We start from the raw sequence: 20,585 nt of genomic DNA on the forward strand, positions 1-20,585 counted from the left end.
GCGCCTGGTTGATAAGGGAACAAGGTTGAAATATTATAATAATAATCCCTGACTGGCTGCTTGGGGTTCCGCCATCAGGAGATAACGGTCGGTAGTAAATGAGAGGCACGTTGCTGAACTCCACCCCTGGCGGGTCATATCCACCTGTTCGCAGGTTACGGTGGAGCATGGTGCCAGTTGCCACAGACAGGAAGAAAGAAGAAATGTTCAATGATCTCTTAGCCGTGCACTAAGGAAACATCTCAATGTGTTACTCAGATGATAAACACCTAAATGAATTCATAGCTGAACTCTGCTATTAAAATGACTCTCAAATCCTTTGGGGAAGAAGACCATGTGGACGAGCCATTCTCGTCAACTAGAAAACTGGCTGCTTCCGGCAAAAATAAGTGCTTACATATTAAAAGCTGCGTCGAGGACAAAGATTTGTCGCTCAAGTACAATTTCCTTTTTGTTGAGTCACAGAGAAGCACACACAGGCTCTTCCATTACATCTCGGTGTTTAAATGGAAGACAAACAGAAGAGAAGGTGTGCAGCAAGGTCATGTGCTGAGCTTATTTGACATGCGAATACCAAGTTACATTTTTATAAATTTTTTTTTTTAGTAGAGGGTGCCAATATTCTTAGAACGATATGCACGCTCAATCGCAACGCGAAAGTTTATCGGGTTCGATATCATAAACTAAGTAAAGTAACAGACAGTTGAAATATATATTTTATATCATTTCATGGCACTGGGAAATATAGGGAGGGGAGATGTTTAATAAATATATGGCGAAACGGGGTAAAAGCACTCAAGGGAAAGATTGTCAAGGACAAAAGGGTTGTAATAATTAAAGATAAATACGTCTTTTATGGTAAGGTAATGAGGCGAAGAAGTTAAAAGCTGCATATAGATTGAGTTATTAAAAGGCGTTACATTCTGCATATCCTTACATCTTACAATGTGATCACATGCAAGGCTCTTTCAACCAAAGGATTGTGAACCATCCGCTGAGAGACCTTCTTTTAAATCGGGATGCTACAGACTGTAAAACTTAAGACGAGTCAGCTGAGCGAACGACGACGCTGGAAGAGAAGGAGATACCGTTCCAGTTAGAAAGGAGACTGGAGCGGAAAGCCCGGCAATTTATGACCGTGCCGAAGTTCTGGAAAAAGGAAGAGAAAAGCAAAGCATTGATGGCCAACTAAGTCACTGGAATCAGAAGGTGGCTTGCAATATAAATTGTCAGTGGAAAGAACAACGCAGTCTTAAGCGGGCTCTTGATTGAGCGAGGGTGGATGCAGCTAAGGCTGAGAAGGACTAGAGATACTGATGAAAAACGAGCAGCCAAATTAGAAATAGGACAACGATGAGGGACGGAAAGTATTGAATTATCTATGCTCGGGTGAAACTATGTAGCTGGCGACTCTGAATGCCTAGAGACGGCTGAGCGCCAAAAGATGATCCTAAGAAATGTTAGGGAGAACCTTTAATAATATTAAGCATAGCTGATTTCTTCCATACATCCCATAAAGATAAGAATACACATCGACGTACATACAAGGATTAATGGCCTAAGGTTTTGACATGAATGACCTGTGGCTGGGGCACTGGTTTTTTTTTAAAGGGTGTAGCCGATAACTGTTTGATTAGAAAGCCACAGCACACTTAGATTAAAAATGGACACCAGCTACTACACAACCTATCAGACAGACACCGCAATGGTGACACGTAATCTACTGATAAACACTAGGGGAGTGCACATCTATTGCTTTGGAGTGCCAGATAAAAAACCACATGTGACCTTCTTCGGGGCTCTTTGTCATCCTTTCATATACGGCGATGATCCAAGATAGGAGCCTCAGCGCTGATCTCTGTAATCATTCCTCTGCTTAATTTAGAATAAAAGAGCAGAAGTTAGAAGCTGTTTGAGAGTCGTTCCTTTAAGAGTCAGTGTTAGATAGACAGTGTGACCACTTCTGGGGATCAAGGAACGGAGAAACTCCAAGAGGTCTGACCGGCAGCACGGTGCGGTAGTTCGGACAGAAAGCCGGGGACGAGATGATTTAAACGAAACAGAAAGTTATCAGAGGAAGCGATACATTTAGACAGCCTCGGGAGATGGTAAAAATGAGAGAAACCAGATTAATGAGTTGCCTCCGTAGGATTTAGAGCTGAGCCTGAACGAGATGGTAAAATACATGGGAGTTAATGATCAACCTGAATGAAAAGAGGGGTGGGAAACACCGCACGTTTAAAGAGCACATTAATGAAAAAGATAGAGAAGAGAGAGTGGATTGATACATCTCACCTAGAGACAAGATAGGCCGGGCGCTAGCAAGGGCGAACGGCAGTGGGAGGACAGGAGGATCAGGCAGCTACGATGGATCGGGAAAGAGGAAATGCTGATGTGGCAGAGATGGTGGCGAACTCACAGAGCAGGTGAGTGAAGGATGACGTGGAACGCTGGAGAGAATCCATGAACGAGATGAATGAAGCATGGAAATTTGTAGGATGATCGGTTTGAGGGATGAAGATGGAAGGAGAAACTGCTGGAGAAACCAGGCCGGGTGACAGAGCAGCGGGAGCCGGTGAGGAGGCAGGGCTACCTCGGCGACGCTTAGCAGGAGAAGTGTAGGAGGTCTTGATGCGCTTTCCACTTGCCCAGAGCTGAGACAAGGAAGAAATGAGCCATGAAGCGAGGTGAGCGCTCCTACGAGCGGTAGGGGAGGAAGGATTATGAGAGTCTGTTATGAACAGTGCGAGGAGGCGTTGGAGTCGTAGATGAGCTCAGCTGACAAGCGAGGAGGAACACAGCCGAAGGTCCTTTAAAAACAAGGCGTCGGAAGGTGATTGGATGATGAATCAGGCGGACAGGATGCTGATTGGAAGGCCGGGAGACGCACGGGGAAGTCATTAGATGGTGGAGACGGCAAGGGTAAGTCTTTCATTCTGAATTTTCATTTAAACTCCATATAGTTGTTTTAATACTTGCAATAATTCCTTATTGTTTAATGATCCATTTTTAGATGAGATTCGTTCGTTCGTTCGTCGTCTTCCGCTTATCCAGGACCGGGTCGCAGGGGCAGCAGACTCAGCAGAGACGCCCAGACGTCCCTCTCTCCAGACACCTCCTCCAGTTCCTCCAGGGGGAGCCCAAGGCGTTCCCAGGCCAGCCGAGAGACATAGTCCCTCCAGCGTGTCCTGGGCCGTCCCCTGGGCCTCCTCCCGGTGGGACGTGCCTGGAACACCTCCCGAGGAAGGCGTCCAGGAGGCATCCGGTATAGATGCCCGAGCCACCTCAACTGGCTCCTCTCGATGTGGAGGAGCAGCGGCTCTACTCCGAGTCCCTCCCGGATGGCCGAGCTCCTCACCCTATCTCTAAGGGAGTGCCCGGCCACCCTACGGAGGAAGCTCATTTCAGCCGCTTGTATCCGTGATCTCGTTCTTTCGGTCATGACCCAAAGTTCATGGCCATAGGTGAGGTGTTTGTAAAGTAAAACATGAGCTTTAAGCTGGAATGAGGCCAATTCCTAAATCTCCAAAAGTTGACCTATTAGTTCCTTAGAATTTCAGAAGTATCAGCCTGATGAGCACAGTGTATAAAATATATTCTGGAATACTTAATCACTGATTAGGTAATTACTTAATGACTTATGATGTACTGGTGGGTTGTTTTAGGGTGTATTCACACTTGCCACTTTTGGTCTGCTTTAAACGGACCAGAGTTCGTTTCCCCCCTTGGTCCGGACCTTTTGTGCAGGTGTGAATACACTCAAGCGAACCCTGGTCCGGACCAAACAACCGGACCGAGATCCACTGTTTGAGGTGGTCTCGGTCCGCTTCCAAATGGACTCTGGTACGGTTCGCTTATGGTCTGAATGCAAACCGGCCCCGATCCGAACCGACTACAAAAAGCATATGTCTCTTTGGACATAAAAAGCCACCGTAGCCGGTAGCAAAGGTGTGTGTTGTAAGGTGATCATACCTGATAAGCTGTGTGTTGCTTAGCAACGCTACCGGCTTGTTGTGGGACAAGCCACGTGGAGAACGTCAGCGTTCAGCACGCATTCTCCGACGGGGTTCCAAAATTATAAATGGAACGTCTCGAAGTCTGTGTTGAATGAGCTGCTCTTCACCCTCACAATAATATTGCAGCTGTGATAACGGTATAAATATGCAGAACAGAGGTGCTGCACGCAGCATGTCTACAGATGTTTTCCTCAATTTCCGGGTTTGTGCTCTGTCCCGCCCCCGTCATTTCTGTCCAATGGGAGCCAGGATTGTAACCCGCGTGGCTTTGTTTACAAATAATTGTTCACTTGCAAAAAGTACAATGTGAAAACAAGCAGCACCAAATGAAAAAAATAAAGTTCACTTTTAGTCTGGACCAAACAAGCGAACCAAATGACTTTCCTGATGTGAAGACACCGAGTCGAGCTTGTATTGATCATATTTATGTTTTGGCCACAGTAGTAAATACTTCTGCTTGTTTTGTTGATCTTTAGAAAGCTTTTGATAGCATTAAATAAGACCTTCTACATGATATATCATAAAATCTTGGCATTAGTGAAAATTGTTATAGTGTTATTTAAGGTCTTTATAATGATCCATTTTCATGTTTACAATTTAATCACTTTTTGTCTGGTTTGTCCAAGCTAACGCACCCTGTTGGTGGTTAGATGCCTTTCTGTTGTCTATCTGATAGAATGTGTAATAGCAGGTGTCCAATCCTTAATCTAAGTGTTGCTGCAGCATTCTAATCAACCCGGTTATAGACTGTTCCACAATCAAACCCAATGTACTGAACTTTATGTCAAACTGTAGGTCATTTGTCCTTGTAATTTACATCAATGAGGATTCTTATCCATATCCTAACAAAAATGAAAACATTAGCATTTATACTTTACCATTATGGAGTGTGTGTGTGAAAGCTCATCTAAAAGTAATAATAAGAAAGGTTATTCCCAACAGGTTGGTTTCCAATTGTTCATGGAGTAAAAGAAGGAGATGTACTTTCATCATTATTTACTCTTTATATAAATGGCCTACCTGAAGATATTAATTTAGGCATTTGTATTTATGGTTGAGATTTAGTATTTCATCATATGCTGATGATATTATGTTGGTTGCAGAAACTGAGATTAAGCTACAGAAAATGTTGCTATACTGTTTTAGTAAAACTAAATAATAAAAGAAACACAGAGACTGCGCAGTTTCTTTGCCCGGCCGGGGAGAGGTTTTCAGCTGCATCACCACGAAGACTTCTGAACTGTTTCTCCCCAGAACAGGGTTTTTATTCAACAGCAAGGCGTATACATTTGCAAAGAAAAAACACACTTGTCTCAGTTGAACTCTTACACCTGGCATTCAGCTGACTGTTCGTCCTTCACAACGTTATCTGCAGACTTGGACAGAAATCTGCAGACACATACAGAAATATCTTCACTGTTGCAAGGCAGATTATAGCTAAGTCAAACACACAAAGGCCTGTTTTGAGCAAGCCACTAAGTTACACAATACATTTTATTTCACACATTATTAAACATAACTTGAGCATAGCAATGCAGACCCTATTAAGCATTTGAAATGTTTTCCAACACAACCCAGCAGCAGGACCGCTACCTCCGGCTTTCTGCAAGAAGGAACACATGAGGAGCACTGCCAGAGCCCTGCAAAATGACCCCCGGGAGGCCACAAATGTGCATGTGTCTGCACAAACAGTTAGAAACCGACTATGAGGGCCTGACGTCCACAAATGGGGGTTGTGCTCACAGCCCAACACTGTGCAAGACGATTGGCATTTGCCAGAGAACACCAGGATCAGCAAATTCGCCACTGGCGCCCTGTGCCCTTCACAGATGAAAGCAGGTTCACATTGAACACATGTGACAGATGTGATAATGTCTGGAGACACCGTGGAGAGCGATCTGCTGCCAGCAACATCCTTCAGCATGACCGGTTTGGCAGTGAGTCAGTAATGGTGTGGGGTGGCATTTCTTTGGAGGGCCGCACGGCTGTCCATGTGCTCGCCAGAGGTAGCCTGAGTGCCATTAGGTGCTGAGATGAGATCCTCAGACCCCTTGTGAGACCATATGCTGGTGCGGTTGGCCCTGGGTTCCTCCTAATGCAGGACAATGCTAGACCTCATGTGGCTGGAGTGTGTCAGCAGTTCCTGCAAGATGAAGACATTGAAGCTATGGACTGGCCTGCCCGTTCCCCAGACCTGAATCCGATTGAGCACATCTGGGACATCATGTCTCGCTCCATCCACCAACGTCACATTGCACCACAGACTGTCCAGGAGTTGGCGGATGCTTTAGTCCAGGTCTGGGAGGAGATCCCTCAAGAGACCATCCACCGTCTCATCAGGAGCATGCCCAGGCGTTGTAGGGAGGTCATACAGACACGTGGAGGCCACACACAATACTGAGCCTCATTTTGACTTGTTTTAAGGACATTACAGGGGTTGGACAATGAACCTGAACACCTTTTATACATAGTTTTGTCATGATCTGCCTGTTAGGTTTTGAGTTTGAGTTGCTTGTCTGCTTTCTCAATTGTTAGTTATTTCTGTTTACTTAGATGTTTTGTTGCTTCACTGGATTCACTGCTCATCGGTGTTAATGAGCCCCCCTCCTTCAATTGTCTTACGCTCTTTCCCCCACCAGCTGCTACATATTTTTCCTGATTAGCTTCCATTGTTTATTGGTCCACTTTCCTTCCTACATCATTATTTATACTCTATGGTTTTCTTTTCATTTCACGCCACTGGATCATGCTGTTTGTTACCCCATTTCACGTCTGATGTCCTACCCATTTTCCATATCCTTCTTCTGCATGTAAGTTTTCAGATTTATGTCATTAAAGAACTTTGACTCACCAAGCACCTCTAAAGTTCCTGATCTGTACGTTTGCCCTGGTATACCTCCACTCCAAACCATGGCAGTTTCATTGTCTTTTGAGTGAAGGTCGTCTCATTTCTTATCAGAAACACTTCTTGGATGAATGAAAATCTATGTATGGGGTATTCATACTTTTTGGCCTCAACTGTATCTGCATGAAACATAACACATATTCGGCCGTTGGATCCCAAATAATTTGAATGAAAACGTTACAATTTTCTTTGACTGTCAACAACTTTTTCAACACATTGGAAAATGTCACATTTAACTATTTCAACACAGATAGATTTTAGATATTTTTGCTGTTTTAGATAAAGTAATGTTTCGCTTTTGTTTGTGTATTGTGTCCATAATAAACGGTGGTGGTCTGATTTACAGTTTTTTCTTGAGTTGGTTAAGAGCTGTATTCATTTCAATATCTCAAAGAAAGTTTAAAGTTTCACATTTAATTATGCTAGATGAAATAGTTTCCAATTTTAGCATAAAACCTTACTAAAGTAGTTTATTTTTTTATTTTGCTTTGTCTATCCAGAAACTTTTGTCGTCTCTCGACAGGAATCTCATCAAGACTTATACCGTGATGACTGGCCCTGGGAAAGAACAAACACAGATGCAGAATAAGAAAGACAGACAGAGAAAACAAAGAAAAGCTCAGATGTTCAATAACAATTACTTTGATTTTTGGTTTAAGCAACAAAGTGAGTTCTTTCTAAAATCTGGTTTCACAATAGAACATTTTAATCAAAAATCAAAATATGCCAATGACATTAATTACTAATATTAATTACATATGATAAGTCAGTGAGTGTCAATATGACATTCAGTAATTTTTATGACCAAGATCAGAAGTTGACATACTACAATATTTTCAGTTTTTTTCCAATTCTGCAAATTTACATAAAGATAGTTCTTCCATATGTCATGTGTTCTTACCCTCCAGCAAGATCAGGGGGAATAGGAAGAGGTTTATCAAAACCATCTCGACCCATCAACCAGTATGTGTCCTCTGCGCCCTTTACCTTCAAAACACAAGAGCATGGAAACATCACTGTGTTGCTAGACAGATGGCAGTCTCATTCAAATAAATTACATCCATTTATTCCACCCTTTATCATAGTAAATGTTTGAGCAGGTGGGTATACCTGTGCCTTTCTGGTGTCTATGTGATAACCCACTTTGAGACTGGTCAGAACCTTGACAGTGGAAAGACTGATGTGGATCCTGTAGGCTGAAGAAAACAAGTATAAAGCAAGACTGAATGTTTGAGACCCAACAGAAGGCAGGCTTGAGATTCAAAAACAACATCTTTAGCAGCAAAAAGGACTGGGAATCCAACCAAAAACTGTGAGTTTAAAACTCATAAGCAAGATTAAACTGTCACAGGAGATAACTATGAGAAGGATATTACCCCAAGGTGTGCTCGGGTCAAAATTGCAAATAGAACCAGATGGGAAAAAACATCAGAGAAGCAAGACTCGAGATTAAACTAATTAGAACAACAGGTGAGCTCACAACTCTGGCAGTCCGCTGATGGTTGACCCATGGAGTAGTCCAGAAGAGGGTTGTGTAAAAAGTCTGGACCGAGTTAATGCTGAGTTTGGGTTTTCTGTTCCAGGAAAGGATGTAAGTCCTCTATATATATATATATATATATATATATGTATATATATATATATATATATATCAGACTCTGGGAAGCTGTGGACCAACTAATGGACCAGCTAAGGATTAATGTGGACCAGCTAATAATGGGTCCACACCCAGGAATTCATGCTGTTAATCACATTGAAATAATCTTTAAATTAACCAAAACAAGAGCTGCTAAACTGTGTTTTTTTTTGTTTTTGTTTATGGAATAAAAACAGTAATATTGTATTTTACTGTAAATAAAGAACATTGAAGTAAACCAGACCGTGACATTTATTGATTTGTTCCATATTTTTAGTCGTACTTACGCAGCCCACTGGATTCCATGAGGGATGCTGTGGTCACTGTGTCTCCAAACAGACAATACCTGGGCATGGTAAGTCCAACCACACCTGCAACCACTGGTCCTGAACACATTGAAAAGTGTGAGAGGCTGCTTGGCAAATAGTTCACTCTTGCTTTTGGATACACCATTATGGTTTCTCACATATACTGTATTAGTCAATAACATCATCAACTGACCCACCATTTGTAAAGGTTATCTTGATTATTATTATTTTTTTTGGTCTACCTAGAGTTTCCTGTTGTGACCGTACACTCAAGACTAATTAAATTACATGTTGTTGACTTAAGCTGGCATTTAATTATTAATTGTAAGGTTAGAGATAAGTCCTGATTATCAGTTGCGATGAGTTTTAGGGGCTACAAACTGGACAACTTTGTCAGAGATTATACCAACAGAGTGCCTTCGGATGCCAGCGGTGAACTCTCTGAAAGGTAGAAAGTGGGAACCTCTCTGGGATATTAGCGGGTAGGTGGATATAATTCTGTCTGGATAAAATAGACTGATGCGTTCCACCTCCATGTTCGCTGGTAGTCCAGGGAAGGTTGTAATGTTTGTTGTTTACCAAAACAATACGTTTTTCTTAGTTAGGTGGTTCGGTGAGACCACATTTGTCTACCAGGAGAAATTTCCTGCTTAAAAGGGTTTCATCGCCTGAAGAGGATTGTTTGTCATGGGGAACACAGTGGGCACTGGGCAGCACAGAGGAAGACTGAGCTGAAAGGCATTGACACTGTGTTAGTGCTACTCCATAGTGTAGCTAATTATCTTCAAGGGTTAGTTCAGATTTTCTGAAGTGAGGTTCTGTTAAGTTATTATTGGTAATAGTTCCCTTACCTGTCGTAAAAAGATTTCACATCACAGTGAGCTTTTCATTGTAGTAGATGTGGTGGATAGCTAGTCAGCTAAAACCAGCAGTGTTAGTTAACGTTAGCATCTTAAAACTATTCATAATGAATAATGAATGTTGATATTAATATGAACACAATATATTATGGCATATAAAACAGACAAAACGGACAACAATTTCACATCAGACTGTTTTGATATTTGTAACTGGTTTGTCCAGCCAAACAACGTCCCTGTTTCTATGTGAAGTTAGGTTGGCTGCAGCTCTTCCACCAGAAGACTCTGCCAAGAATGGAGTAAACGTTTGGTTTTTGCATCAGTCATGCAGCAACATCGGAGATTTTTACCTCCGCCAAGGAGGTAATGTTTTTGTCTGCTTATGCCTTTCTGTCTGTCATGATGTGTCACCATGTGGGAAGCTGCTTCACACTCGGCTGCAAACCGCTTCAGTGAGTTGGGGTTCAGTGCCTTGCTCATGCCTCTGAGGATAGCACTGAACCCCAAGTTCCCTATTCATCTGTGCAGGTGTGTGCGTTTGTAAGTGTGACTGGATGAATGTGGCTCTATTGTATATTGTTTTCAGCGGTCAGCATGACTAGAAAAGTTCTATATAAAATCTATCCATTTACCCTAGACTAGTGTAGTGTTATAGCAGCACTCGGGTCTCTCCCAGAGAGCTGTCGGTTGAGCTTCACCAGTTGGACTGGGTCCGGATTGACATGCCATTGAGAATCACTAGTAGCCGGTAATGATATATGTAGCTAAAACACTAGTGATGTTTGTACGTTAGCAACTATGATAGTAAATGTGAAAGATGATTTAAAAGCAAGAATGAGTCCCCTATTTGATCTACAATATCTCATACAGGAAGAGTTTGAAGATTTAAAGCTTTCAGAGTAATGCTTTTAGTAAGATCAACTGTATCCTCAGGTCAGTCAAGTTTTTATAAGATTGTGTATAAGGGTGGTAATGTACCTGAGTGCAATCCAATGCGTATTTTCACTTTGATTTCAGGCATGTGTTTGATCTTAAATGCTCCTATTGAATGCAGGATGTCAAGAGACATGTTTGACACTTCAGCTGCGTGTCGATTTCCATTTCTGTTGGGAACCCCTGAAGCCACCATGTAGGCATCCCCAATAGTTTCTACCTAAACATAAAACACATTTTCATTTAGTTAATTATGTTAACAAAAATAGCAGGGGAAATAATAGTGCCCTTTGTCTTTTAATAAAAAACAATTATATTACATCAAGTTATTGGTCTGATATGATGAGTGAAAAGAAGCATAGATGTACAAATGTAGGTCCTTACTTTGTAGACATCATGAGTAGCAATGATGGCATCAAACATGGTGTAAAGGTCATTAAGCAAGTCGACCACCTAAAAACACAATTTCAATTAAACAGTGAAAATGGATAGAATGAGCAGATGTTTAAGTTATTTTTACCTCGATGGGTTCACTTAGAGCTGAGATGGTTGTAAATCCAACGATGTCACTGAAGTAAAGTGTGCAATCTAAATAGTCTTCAGGTTGGACAGGCTTTCCCTTTTTTAAGGCCTGAGCCACAGACCTGAAACATGCAAGTCAAAGGAAGTTTATTTTTATATCACATCTCAGCAACAAAACTATTCAAAGTGCATTACATGATGACAAAAACATAAAAAGTAAATTGCAGTGGTATGATAAAGGAAAGTAAAGAAAAGTAAGGAAAAGCTATACTACAGACTGAAATTAATTACACCAACTTTTTTGCAAAATCATAATAATAAACGAACCAGCTGCAGGAATATTTACATCTTTAACCCATTCACTGACGCACTCGTTGCTTTATGGTTCATATGTTTTTACCATAAAATGAAACGTTTCTCCGTGGGGAGGAAGTATTCTTTAAATCTGTGCTGATTCTAAACATGTAGCTCTGGGTTTAAAAAGGATAATTAAGAAATAAATCATAGCAATTAATCACAGGTGGACCATTGATTAGTTAACTATTTTATTTTTCTAAATTACACATGTAATATTATATAAACTAAACTAATTAAACAAGGATACAGTTTTACAGAAGGTGAGACATACATACCATATGTATACAGTTATTAATAACTAAAAAAGGTGATCTGCTTCTCACTGCATCTAGCTAGATCCGCCTTGCTCACTTCTAAAGTGGAAACTCCCAATTTACAACTATAAATGTAATGTCATATAATATATAATGATCTCCACAAAAGATGTTCAGCTTTTATCGCAGTAATATTATCTATCTGGTCTTCTTCTACACTCTGTTCACTTCATGATGCCCTAATAGGTTTTCTGTAGGTTTTAGGGAGGAAGACTGAGATGCCATGGGCTCTAACATGACTTCTAATGGCATTTTGGGAGAGAAAAAGAAAAACTCACTAATCCTCCATCAAACGTAACAGTTGTCACAGAGTGCTTTTCCACATGTAGCAGCGATTCCATTGTTTGTTAAATTAAAGATCCAAGGATTAAAGAGCCACTGCGGCACTGAGGGTATATTTAGTATGCAGCCAAAAAGAAGTCCAGCGTCCAAAACTTGAAAGTTGCTTTTTGCAATTTATTTATCCCGTCTGGCAAGTAATAAACAAAGATCTATTTTTGTTTGTTTTCTGCTGCTTCTTCTGCTCTGGTAAAAAAAACGTATGCCTCATTGCATGCTGGTCCTATACCAGCATCTTTACTTATAGAATGGCCCCACAGTTCTTCCACACTAAATTAATTACAAAGCACACAGTAAAAACAAAACAAAAATTTAATTACTGACCAACAAATAAATCTTGTACAACCCAAAAATATAAAGTAAACCAAGAATACATTTTAAGAAAATTCCAGTAATACAGAATAAATAACTCCAACATGTTGGACTTTATCTATGCATACAATCACACTTACTTTAAAGTTCTTTAAAAAAGGAGCTGTTCCCTCAAAACATGCCCTTATCCTTCTTGATGATGTTTTGAGCAGCAAAAGAAGTTTTGCAACTTGCCTTTCCAAAACACTGTTCTTTATTATTGTCGAAATAGGGACCATCCTAAGCTCTGTTTAGCTTGGGAGGGGAACTGCAGACCCTTAGTTAAGATATAATGGAGAGAGCCACTGCTCAACATCAGTAGGAGTCTGTTAATGCCTTGTGGTTGCCTCCCTTTAGACGTTCTTCAGGCACGTCCTACTAAAGGAGATCCCGGGGGAGACCATGTTTGCTTCATACCTTACATGGCATATGGTAAATATAAAATGATTTCTGATGGCTTTCTTTCAACAATAGTTTTTTTTCCAGATTTCTGCAGGGTGCTAATAACAGCTGTCATGTCAACGGATTCTCCCATATGAGCTGTGGATTTCTGTAGCTCCTCCACAGTAAGCATTGACACATTTGCTGCTTCTCAGATTAAGTCTTTCCCCGTCCAGCTTGGTAAGTTTAGATGGACGACCATAACCATAGGTTTTTAGTTGTGCCATAATGCCCAGCTTTTTGCTGTTCCTGCTGAAAACAATACACCTACAGCTGGTCCCTGCACATCTTTCACAGTGGGGATGGTATGTTGATGGAGAGGCAATGGTGTTAGTTATCCTCCACACATTGCATTTAGTGTAAAGACCATAACATTTAATTCTAGTCTCATTTGATCAGAGCACCTTCTTGCACATGTTTGCTGTGTTCCCTACAAGACTTGTAGTAAACTTCAAATTGGAATTTTTATGGCTTTCATTCAACAATGGCTTTCCTCTCGTGTCTTTTCCATAAAGGTCAGATTTTTGTTGTGTACAAATTGTCCAGTCAACAGATTTTCCAACCTGAGCTGTGGATCTCTGCAGCTAGTACAGAGATACCCTGGGCCCCTTGGATCTTTATCTCATTAATGGTCTTGCCTGGCCTTTCATTTTAAGTGGGCAGCCATGTGTTGGTATTTTTGAATTTGTGCCACACTCTTTCTATTTTTAGGTGATGGATGGACATCCAGCCACAGTCCAAAGACATGACTGTTAGGTCAAATGTGTGCATGCATGTTTGTTTTTCTGTATGTCTCTGTAATGCGCCCCTACCCCGCACAGATAAGTGGGTACAGGCAATGAATGGAGCGATACCAGTCATACATCGACTCATTCTTATTCGAAAGCTGCAAACAGAAAAATAAACATGTTTTACATGAATATACTTCAGCATTTCTCATGAACCAAGTCTTACTTTGGCAGGAGCTGTCCAATTAACTTATCCGTCTTGGTCCTCTCAACCTCTAGTTCGTCTGTTCGTTCCCTGATAAGATCCTCAAGGTTAGAGCTGTACTGCTCCAACATCCGTAACATAGAGTCAATGATGTTTGCCCTCCTCCCTCTGCTAATGCCTCGGAACTAAAAACACAAAAATGACAAACAGTTACAGAAACTCACATACTTGTACTGTCTGAGCTATTGATTTCTAGGCAGCACTCAAAGGTTTTCACATAAAGATGCATCTGTTCCACAAATTGTTGGTAAATCCCATTTGTATAAATACTGAACCTACTGTCATGATTTGAGGGTGTTAAAGTTTTGTCTTAGGTTTTCTCTGATTATGTTTTCCAAATTGTATTTTTGGATCCTGTTTCTGATCTTTTTCCAGGTGGTGTTTTAGTTCTTTCCTTAAGTTTAGTTTCTCACGATTCTTGTAGTCTGTTTTGAGTGCATTTTAAGTTTATGTTTCTTAGGTTTTATGTCCACTCCTGCCATAGCCTATAATCAGCTTCATTTGGTCCACCTGCAGAATACCAATCAGTCTCACTGCTCCTCCATTGCCATGTCCATATATGCACAGTCACTCCATTCATTCTCTGTGGAAACATTCACTGGTCTCTGTCGTGCTGAGCCTTTCTGCTTTACCTGTCCAGTTGTCATGCCTGCCTCTGTTACCACCTGCCTGAGTGAGTTTTTATTTAATTAAAGCCCTTATTTACTGCTGTTCTGCCTGCCTGTCTGCATGCTGGGGTCCACCTGTACACCACAACCTGACACCTATTGCAGAATGAGTTTAATTCTTTACCTTTGTCCAAACCTCTGATCCTCCTTCTGCTTGAAACCTGTGGCCTTCTTCATCTTTGCCCACACATCTCTTACATTGTTTTGCTGGAGCTTATTCTCCAACAAGCATTTTTTTCTTGTTTAGCAGTTCTTGTTATGATTCACTGGTGTTAAACATTTGAGTTCCTTGTTTGTTTCTCTGCATTTCCTTGTTTATGTCCTCTAGTTGCTGTTATTTCTGGTAGATTAGTTTCTTGGTTCATTTTTGTGTTACTTCTCTGGATTGCTCTGTGTTCCCACTCATCTGTGTTAATTTGTCTCTTTGCCTCTAGTTGCCCCACCTCTCATTTAATTAGCTCCAATTGTCCATTGGTCATTTCTCCACCCTGCCACTGTTTTTATACTCTGGTTTTCATTGCTTGCCTCCTGTTGACTACCAATTCTATGTCTGTTGCCTCAATTTCTTTGTTTACCTGCTTCTCCATGTAAGTTTACCAGTTTATCTTAAACTATTCTACTCACCATTTGGGTCCAAGGCTCTGGTCTGCACGCTGGTCCTGCTAAACATTATGATAGTTCTTTCACTTAACTAATGATCCAGGTTCTGTTATTGGAGTAGGCCATTACTGTTCTGGTGGGGATGTCCTTATCCACACAGATCATTAAATGGTGAGTCACACTCAGTTGTATCCACAAAACAACCTCAAATGGCTTGTTTAGCTTGCTGTGGCCATCTTCTCACAGCTCTTTACATAACAGGATCCCTCGAAGCAACAGATTTATACACCGAGGGGAGAAAGGCAAGATTATGATCTGCTTTGACAAGAGCAGGTCTAACAGTGAAAGTACATGCAACCTTGACTTTGCATAATACAAATCAAACATCTAGTTTGACAATTGTTGTCTCAATTCACCCACTGCATCCTTTGAAGGAAGTGTCTTTCATACACTATGTTTACATTATGCTGCATTATCTGAAGACCGCAAAGGCTTGATGGAGTTCCAGTGGAAGAGACGTTCTAGCCTAGCTGGGCAAGACCATCAAAAATTTCATGGAAAGATGACAACCTGCTCCCACTTTTCCACGCAGACTCCAACATGTGATTTTATTTTTGACAAAAGTTGACTTACCAAGGTAAAATAGCTTTTATAAAGCAGTGTGACTTTAAACAACAACAATGTTAACATTAGCTAGTTAAAATAACCCATGCTTCTATCAATTAAAGTAGCTACTCTTCTCTGCTTGGAGTTATAGTTGGCAAAATAAAAATAAGGAAATTCTGGTGTACTTAGTCTGTTTGGCTCAGATTAGGACATGTGGGTTTCCTGAAGTAAGACAATGGCTGCTTATGAGTTTTTAGGTTGATCTATTATTTTATACTTTTAATGTCTGATTCCTTGAACATTTCAAGTGACAAATTGTATTGACTCAACTATGAGGTCTAAACTAAGTTTGTATTTGTAAGTGTGTGTGTGTGTTATTTAGTATTATAAACTAATTTCATAATTTCAGTTGTGATGTTGCCGTAATGTCAATGTGTGGAAAGTAATTTGTATATTTTGATTTGTGGGTGAACAATTAAGAGAATATTGGCCGGGTACATTCATTCCAATTAATCCTAATCATTAAACAGCGCAGTCAGATTCTGTTTATTATTCAAATTGGTTATAAAGTTTTTCTATTTGAGGAAACCCAGCAGATTGCATCCAGTCAGTGACTTGCAGCATTCCCTCCTCCTGGATGAGCATGTAGAGACAGTGGACAGTCACTGGCGTTGACTTTGCAGCAATCCCTCATACTGAGCATGCATGTAGCGACAGTGGAGAGGAAAAAATCCCTTTTTAACAGGAAGAAACCTCCAACAGAACCAGGCTCAGAGTGAGCGGCCATTTGCCAAAACCGACTGGGAGTTTGAGAAAACAGAGCAGAGACACAAAGAGAACGCAGAAGGAAAACAAAAGTAAAGTATAAGAAAGAAAAGAAAAGTGAAACATTAATGGTTCTCCTTTAGCTCCTTTAGAGGCTTCATCTAGGACAGAAAGACAGCTAAGCAGATGAACTCAGAGCCAGTTTTCAAGTCTAGAGGATGAAAGAGAGCACATGCAATTAGTCACAGTAGAAGCTCAGACAGTAGCTATGTCTAGGGGAGAGACAGGGTTAAACACTGAAAGACAGAGCCAAGTGTATCATCTGTAAAAGGAGAGCATTAAGTTGTTGGCAGCAGCAGCTTGGCAGCTTGGCAGCTAAACACAGAACCAGGTCAGATGTAGCTTCTAGAAAGAGAAAAAACAAAAGGAGAACATAAAGAATAAAAAAAAGTTCATGGTTTCCTCCTTTTTAGATAATTTTTTTATCTATTCAATTTTGGCTGTGGGCAAGACACTGTCTTAATAGGGTAATGGGTGGGTAACAGTAAAGAAACTGCAGAGAGGACTGTTAAACTACAACTCTGCTTCCTGGTCTTAATCTAAAGAGTTGTTAAAGTTGAGGTGAACAGGATGTGCACTAACAACAAGCTTTCTGGAAGCCATCAGAGACAAAGTTCAAGTTCGCATCATCAGAAAAATATCTGTTGTGCAGCAGGAATAGCAATTTCCAACTAGAACAATACTACACAGAGCTTCATTGTTCAGAACCCAGAGAGAGCACAGCGATATCAGAATGCCGCTGAAGCAGATGAGTTTAAGTTGTATTTCAATTTTTTTATTGCAAGAATAACAATCTAAATGTGGAAAGGTCTTTGACTTACTATATTTGCTGTAAACTTTGTATCCTCATAAAAAGGCTGGGTGCTGTCAGGTTATTTTGCATGCTGGTAATCTTGGCTAAAACTGGTCTACATTTAGACTTTTAATAAATGTCTGAAACCAATTTACATGGGGTGAATGACACCTTTTCTCATGCCTATAAGAGGCAAGATCTTCCACCTATACAGGTAAATGGACTGATTTTATATAGCACTCTTCTAGTCATATTGCCCATTCAAACCAATTTGAACTACAGCCACATTCACCCATTAACATGCAGACACCAATATGCAGATAAGTCGGCAACCTGTGGCTACGTTCCTTGCCCAAGGTCAAATCAACATGTGACAGGAGGAAGCTGAACCTACAACTTTCCTGCTGCAAGACAAATATACTGAGCCAAAGTCACCTACAAGGTAGAAGTTTCCTTGCACCGGCATGGCTTTATTTCTAGCAATGCCCCTGTTCGTTATCCTGATTCTCACCTTTGTTGTTTCTGCTTCTGCAGCTTTACATTGTTGCCCTGTTTCCTGTGTCACAAAACTGTTCCACAAAACTGAAAAGCACAATTTTAAAGTACAGCAAAAATATACTGGATGAGTGTGTTTGGAAAAACATACTTTGTATTTGTGGGGATAAGATGATTAGTTATTTGAATCATTTCTTTAAGCCCTTACAATAATGTACTTTTTTATTGTTACTTTTTTGTTTTTACCTCCTTTATACATTAGTCTGAATAAACCTGTTTTTAATCCATCTATCTGAGTCCTTGTTCAGCTTTGCACGGTGGAATTTTGTCATTCCCACTCGTTAACACAACACTAAGCCTTCAGCAACCCAAAAAACATGTCCAGGATAAAAGTATGCATGCTGTGATGTTAGGCTCCACAAACAAGACAAGTTACAGCAAAGATCATATCACCTGTTTAAAAATCTCGTCAAAGCTCGGCCGCTTGCTCGGGTCTTCATTCCAACATTCATTCATCAAATTGAGACACTCAGCTGGAGCTTCGTCCACTGAAACGAAAGGTCTGCAGAGAGGAGGTAGCTTCTTCAGACGCTCCACAATCTCTTTAATAGTTTGACAGACAGTGAGAGAGGTTTGGATGATTGGATACACAAGTGGTTGCTAAGATGGGTTCAGTCAGATCAACAGATCTTTAGATGAGGGAAGCATTCTTACCATGAGCAGGCATATCCATCATGGCATATGGCAGTGTTCGTGAGATCACTTCCTGTATAATGATAGAAAAACTAAAGACATCTCCAGCAAAAGAACCTGTTTGTACTACATTCCTCAGAAGTTCAGGAGCCGTCCACAGAAGATCTAAGAGAAAGGTGAGAAGACTTAGATGAGTTTAAGTCAAAAGCTGAAGTCAAATGTTTGAATCTCATCCGTATATTTAAACACTTTGCTACAAGCAGCAGTAAGCATTCGGACTGGGAATCAGCTTCTAAAACCACTTATCATGAAATAAAAAATAAGTTGTAGCAAAGCTGATGAAGCAAGGAACTGATGAAGACCGTCTCAGATTCTGGTCCACTGAAGATGCCAGATGTTCATAAATTCTCATTTTCCCGACAGCATCCTCTCTTGTACACTTGCGTTTAATCTCTTTCAGTTTTTGTTCTGGTTCTGATTACAGAATTCAAATTTAAATAAAACAGATTCTATGCTCTGGCTCACTGAAGACTCTGTTTCACAGTCCAGGGTTTGTTTGAGTAAGTTGAATTTAAGATTCTTTAAAACCCCTTTAAGACCATTATGAATAAAATTTTAGACCTACATGAAATAACTTAATTAACTCATTAACATCCATCCATTGTCTATACCCATTTATCCATGCAGGGTCACCGGGGATCGGGTGCCTATCTCCAGCAGCCATTAAGTGAAAGGAGGTGTACTCCCTGGTCAGTTTGCCGGTCCATCACATGGCCACTAATTACTTACTTACCAAATATCTTGAATTTAACTTAAAGTGCTGTTAAAGTACTTCCCCCCTCAAAGATGTCTTGTTTATGCTTTTTGGTCACACTTTAAAGTTTCAGCTCATAAAACAAATTTTATGTCAGACAACAACAACATTAATAAACACAAAAAGTAGATTTCAAATAATAACTTGTTAAGTAATGAATTACCTGTAACCAACCACATTTTTAGGAAAGCTGAGTTTCGTTTTACTAGCAATGCCTATGTAGTAAAGTGGACTGGATGGTGCATAAAATTTCTCATTAAAGTATACCAACAATGCAAGGGCAGCATCAGGGCAGATCTCTTTATTTAAAATTATATCAGTCTCACTTAAAAAATATATTAATCAGTCTGAAATCTCCAAAAAATCAATCTGAAGAGTAAGTTCTCTTTACAAGAATGTTATAGAATTACAGAAGAATATTTTATAAAAAAAAAAAAAAAAAAACTTTTAATGCTCTGGTTCGATCTATTATCTGGTGCATAAAATCAAAAGTTACTAGAGTCTGCCATATATGACCCTAAAATTCAGCAGTCCAGATTTATTTCAGAATCAATCTGTAATTCCCTACTTTTCTGACATTAATTCAGTTTAATTTTGCATTTGTTAGATCTCTGGTTATCTATTTTCTGTCTTATTAGATCTTTTCAAAAAAAATATCTGTCTGGTTTATTATTATTGGGTTTTTCTTCTATACACCTTTGGTATTTCTTTCTTATGATATTTTATTTTATTGAAGACACCTTCATGAGGACCATAAAATTGAGGCACGTGACGTTGCCCGGTATGGCGGAGCTGGGGTCCGACCCTGGAGCCAGGCCTGGGGTCAGGACTCGTCGGAGAGCGCCTAGTTGCTGGGTTGCTCCATGTGGGACCTGGCCGGGCCAAGCCCGAACAAGTGACACGAGGCCATCCCCCAGTGGGCCCATCACCTGCAGGGGGAACTGTGAGGGACCGGTGCAAAGTGTGAGGGACCAGTGCAAAGAGGATTTGGCGGCAGACGAAGGTAGAGACCTCGGCGGTCCAATCTCTGGATGCTTAGGCTGGCTCTAGAAACGTGGAATGTCACTTCACTGGGGGGGAAGGAGCCTGAACTTGTGCGGGAGGTCGAGAGATTTC

General features: G+C 40.6%; 1 protein-coding gene and 1 long non-coding RNA gene across 3 annotated transcripts in view; one reads left to right on the forward strand and one right to left on the reverse strand.

Annotated features, from left to right (window-relative positions):
* Positions 1-7,069: 7,069 nt before the first annotated feature.
* The window catches only part of LOC124878347 (retinal guanylyl cyclase 1-like), a 63,683-nt gene continuing 50,167 nt past the window's right edge, over positions 7,070-20,585 (reverse strand). For both annotated transcript variants that reach the window (XM_047382254.1, XM_047382245.1), the window contains exons 15-24: positions 18,677-18,820; positions 18,416-18,564; positions 13,937-14,100; positions 11,179-11,302; positions 11,043-11,111; positions 10,704-10,878; positions 8,845-8,943; positions 8,032-8,117; positions 7,823-7,908; positions 7,070-7,479 (exon numbers count right to left, since the gene is read on the reverse strand). In XM_047382254.1, the coding sequence (XP_047238210.1) occupies positions 7,392-7,479; positions 7,823-7,908; positions 8,032-8,117; positions 8,845-8,943; positions 10,704-10,878; positions 11,043-11,111; positions 11,179-11,302; positions 13,937-14,100; positions 18,416-18,564; positions 18,677-18,820 (1,184 nt within the window). In that variant the 3' untranslated portion in view covers positions 7,070-7,391. The remainder of the gene's footprint in view (positions 7,480-7,822; positions 7,909-8,031; positions 8,118-8,844; positions 8,944-10,703; positions 10,879-11,042; positions 11,112-11,178; positions 11,303-13,936; positions 14,101-18,415; positions 18,565-18,676; positions 18,821-20,585) is intronic.
* On the forward strand, positions 14,261-16,257 carry LOC124878358. Its single transcript, XR_007040728.1, has 3 exons — positions 14,261-14,648; positions 15,365-15,414; positions 15,505-16,257. It is a non-coding gene; the product is annotated as an uncharacterized LOC124878358 (long non-coding RNA).

Source organism: Girardinichthys multiradiatus, chromosome 2, assembly GCF_021462225.1.
Source record: "Girardinichthys multiradiatus isolate DD_20200921_A chromosome 2, DD_fGirMul_XY1, whole genome shotgun sequence".
Lineage (NCBI taxonomy): Eukaryota > Metazoa > Chordata > Actinopteri > Cyprinodontiformes > Goodeidae > Girardinichthys > Girardinichthys multiradiatus.